Source organism: Colossoma macropomum, unplaced genomic scaffold (assembly GCF_904425465.1).
Source record: "Colossoma macropomum unplaced genomic scaffold, Colossoma_macropomum, whole genome shotgun sequence".
Taxonomy (NCBI): Eukaryota; Metazoa; Chordata; class Actinopteri; order Characiformes; family Serrasalmidae; genus Colossoma; species Colossoma macropomum.
Genome location: NW_023494790.1, coordinates 10,592,740 through 10,595,534, shown reverse-complemented (window position 1 = coordinate 10,595,534; position 2,795 = coordinate 10,592,740). Strand labels below are relative to the sequence as shown.

The 2,795-nt window shown below is 37.9% G+C and overlaps 1 protein-coding gene across 2 annotated transcripts in view; it reads right to left on the bottom strand.

Moving 5' to 3' along the window:
* LOC118809104 (disintegrin and metalloproteinase domain-containing protein 12) overlaps positions 1–2,795 on the bottom strand; it is a 161,796-nt gene that overhangs the window by 1,839 nt on the left and 157,162 nt on the right. For both annotated transcript variants that reach the window (XM_036572089.1, XM_036572088.1), the window contains one exon: positions 1,035–1,189. In XM_036572089.1, the coding sequence (XP_036427982.1) occupies positions 1,035–1,189 (155 nt within the window). The remainder of the gene's footprint in view (positions 1–1,034; positions 1,190–2,795) is intronic.

Below are 2,795 nucleotides of genomic sequence, written 5' to 3'. Positions count from 1 at the left end.
CTGCATGAAAGCAAAGTAAATCATTAACAAACAAACAAAGCATACCATTAAAATACTGTTACAGTAATAATATAATAAGTATTGCATAATAAAGTATAGTACAGTATTGTATAATACATTAATACAGTTTAGTATAATACAGTACAGCATATACACAACTATACAGCTTTACAGCAACAGTAACTATACTGTAACAGTGTCAGGGTTGTCTAAGTGGACATCTGCATGAGAGAAAATAATAATAATGCAAGTATTATAAATTAAAACACGTGCACAGAAATACAGTCACACTGTAATATGTTATAGTGGCCTTATACTGTTGCCTGGATGCAGTAAAGGGTCGGTAATGTGAATAAAGGTAAAATTAAAGAGGAATTTCTGCATTTTTGTAGAGTGTTCCTCATTAGCCTGCATTTAATTGAACTCATTAGCTCATTTCATTGAACTCTTCAGTCAATTCATGGAAGTTTTAGACTGAACACTGTTACCACTGATATAGCACTGCAGTGAAATGCTAGCCAGTCATATTCTAAGTTATGTAAAATGTACTTTGTTACTCACTGAAAATCATCTTTGTTTATTTTCCATACTGATGTAGTGTATTTTTTATGTTAAAAAAAGTATGTGTATTTATCATATGTGTATGTGTAATATATGTGTATTTAAAGCCACACTTTATAAGATTTGGGGATTTGGAGACCTCTCTGGTGGAAGTGAGTAATTGCACAAAACGTTCGGAAGAACACCTAGTGACATTGATCATGCCAAGCAGATGAATCTGAAGATTGTGAGTGCTTTGAAAGAGTGCTTTCTGAGGATGAGTGAATTATCTAGTATTGTCATCATATCTTCATCAGTATAATGTTGATTTTGCATTTGAGACCTAAACATTGAGTCTTGCTGCAGCACACACACCATGTTTTAGGGTGTTTTTTGTGAATCAGTAATGCTACTTCTTTCAATTTTAACAAAAAAATCTTACATAGTATGTATGATGGTTTGTAAAGGGTGTTGTTGTGTAACAGTGTGCTGACCTGTTGGGCTGTGTGTGGGGGGGTGCTGAGCGTGGGGTGCTGGTTGGAATGGGGGCAGGCAGGCGAATAGCTGTTGGGCTCCGCATCAACCGGATACTGCGCCCCAACGGGTCAGCGGGCAAAGGCTTCTGGGGTGGGCTAGGCTTTTCAAGCTCCTGAACACAACACATAAAGTTTGTCACAAACTACACACAAGGGCATTCAAGGATATGCACAGATGTGTGCATATGAACAGACAACTAACATATACAACATAGAGACCTGATTCAGCTAATAAAGCTCTTAGTACTTTGCTGATGAAAAGAACTAGGACAGTCGTATGCAAAAGTTTGAACGGTACTGGTCAAATTGATTGTTTTGTTGATCAACACAACAAACATAAATATGGCATTTTCCGGCATATTTTACACCTCTGTAGAGGATGAGTCAGCTTATTTCCACTTAGAAAATCAACAAAGCGTCATTCGACCAGCAGTGCCCAAACGTTTGCATACAAATGTGTAATGTATAATGTAATGTAAGTGACAGTCTGCAAAAAGTTCTAATTTCCCCTCTTACCCCAAATGTACCCATTCAGCCGAGGCAGGTTTGGTGCCTGAAATTTGCTTCTTTAGTGTTGCACCACACCTTAACTAATGGAAGCTTATACCCCACCAATTGGCACCATGCAAACACCCAAATCACCATACACTTACCTTACATCATGTTATGTAATTATATTTCATACAATGTGACATGCAAGTCTATATGATACTGCTTAACAGCTCTGCAGACTTTTAAGATACAGTGTGTAAGATACAGATACAGATACAATGTGAAGAAGTACAACCTGTGAAAGGTTTAGACTTTTTCAGCATATTTAGAGCTTTTCTGCATAATTGGACTTTTCCGTGTCTTTACTCAAACAATTTTGATCGATAAAGGTGTCACCTAAAATGAACATTTATGTCATCCATTATATATTTGAGATAACAAAAATTCAGTTTACTTAAGTGGAAAAAGAATGTACACCCCTACACATATCGCTACCTCAAACATCAGGTGCACCCAATCAGGTGCTAATGATCAGAACACCATTAGAGAATATCTTTTAGGACCTTGTCTTATTTAAACCTCACATATCTGATTTGCTCTTTGTCGTTGGTGTCTGTGTTATCATCATGCCTAGATCAAAAGAGCTCTCTGAGGCCTTCAGTAAATAAAGATGTTGATGTCTATGAATCTGGGAAGGGGTTTGAGAAGTGTTTTCAAAATATTAGAAATCAATCCTTTCACTGTTTGGAAAATCATCTACAAGTGGAAAAGACTTAAAACCATTGCCAACATGTCCAGGCCATTCCGCCCCAACAAGTTTAACCTGAGAGCAGACGTTTAGATACTAAAAGAACTCCAACATTTCATCACAGGATCTGCAAGTAGGTCTTGCCACTGTAGATGTAAAAGTGCAAGCATCTACCATTAGAACGAGACTGCACAAATTTGACCTAAGTGGGAGGTGTGCCAGGGGAAAGCCTGTGCTGTCTAAAAAGAACATTGGGGCAAGACTAAAGTACGCTAATGAATAATTAGGCAAAGGCCAGGATGTCTGGAACAATACGCTATGGACAGATGAGTCAAAGGTAGAGTTGTTTGGCCATAGTACCAGAAGCCATGTTTGGCAAAAACCAAAGACTGTATTTGATTAAAAGAACCTCATATCAGCTGTAAATCATGGTGGTGGAAATGTTATGGTTTGGGGCTGCTTTGCTGCCTCAGGGCCTG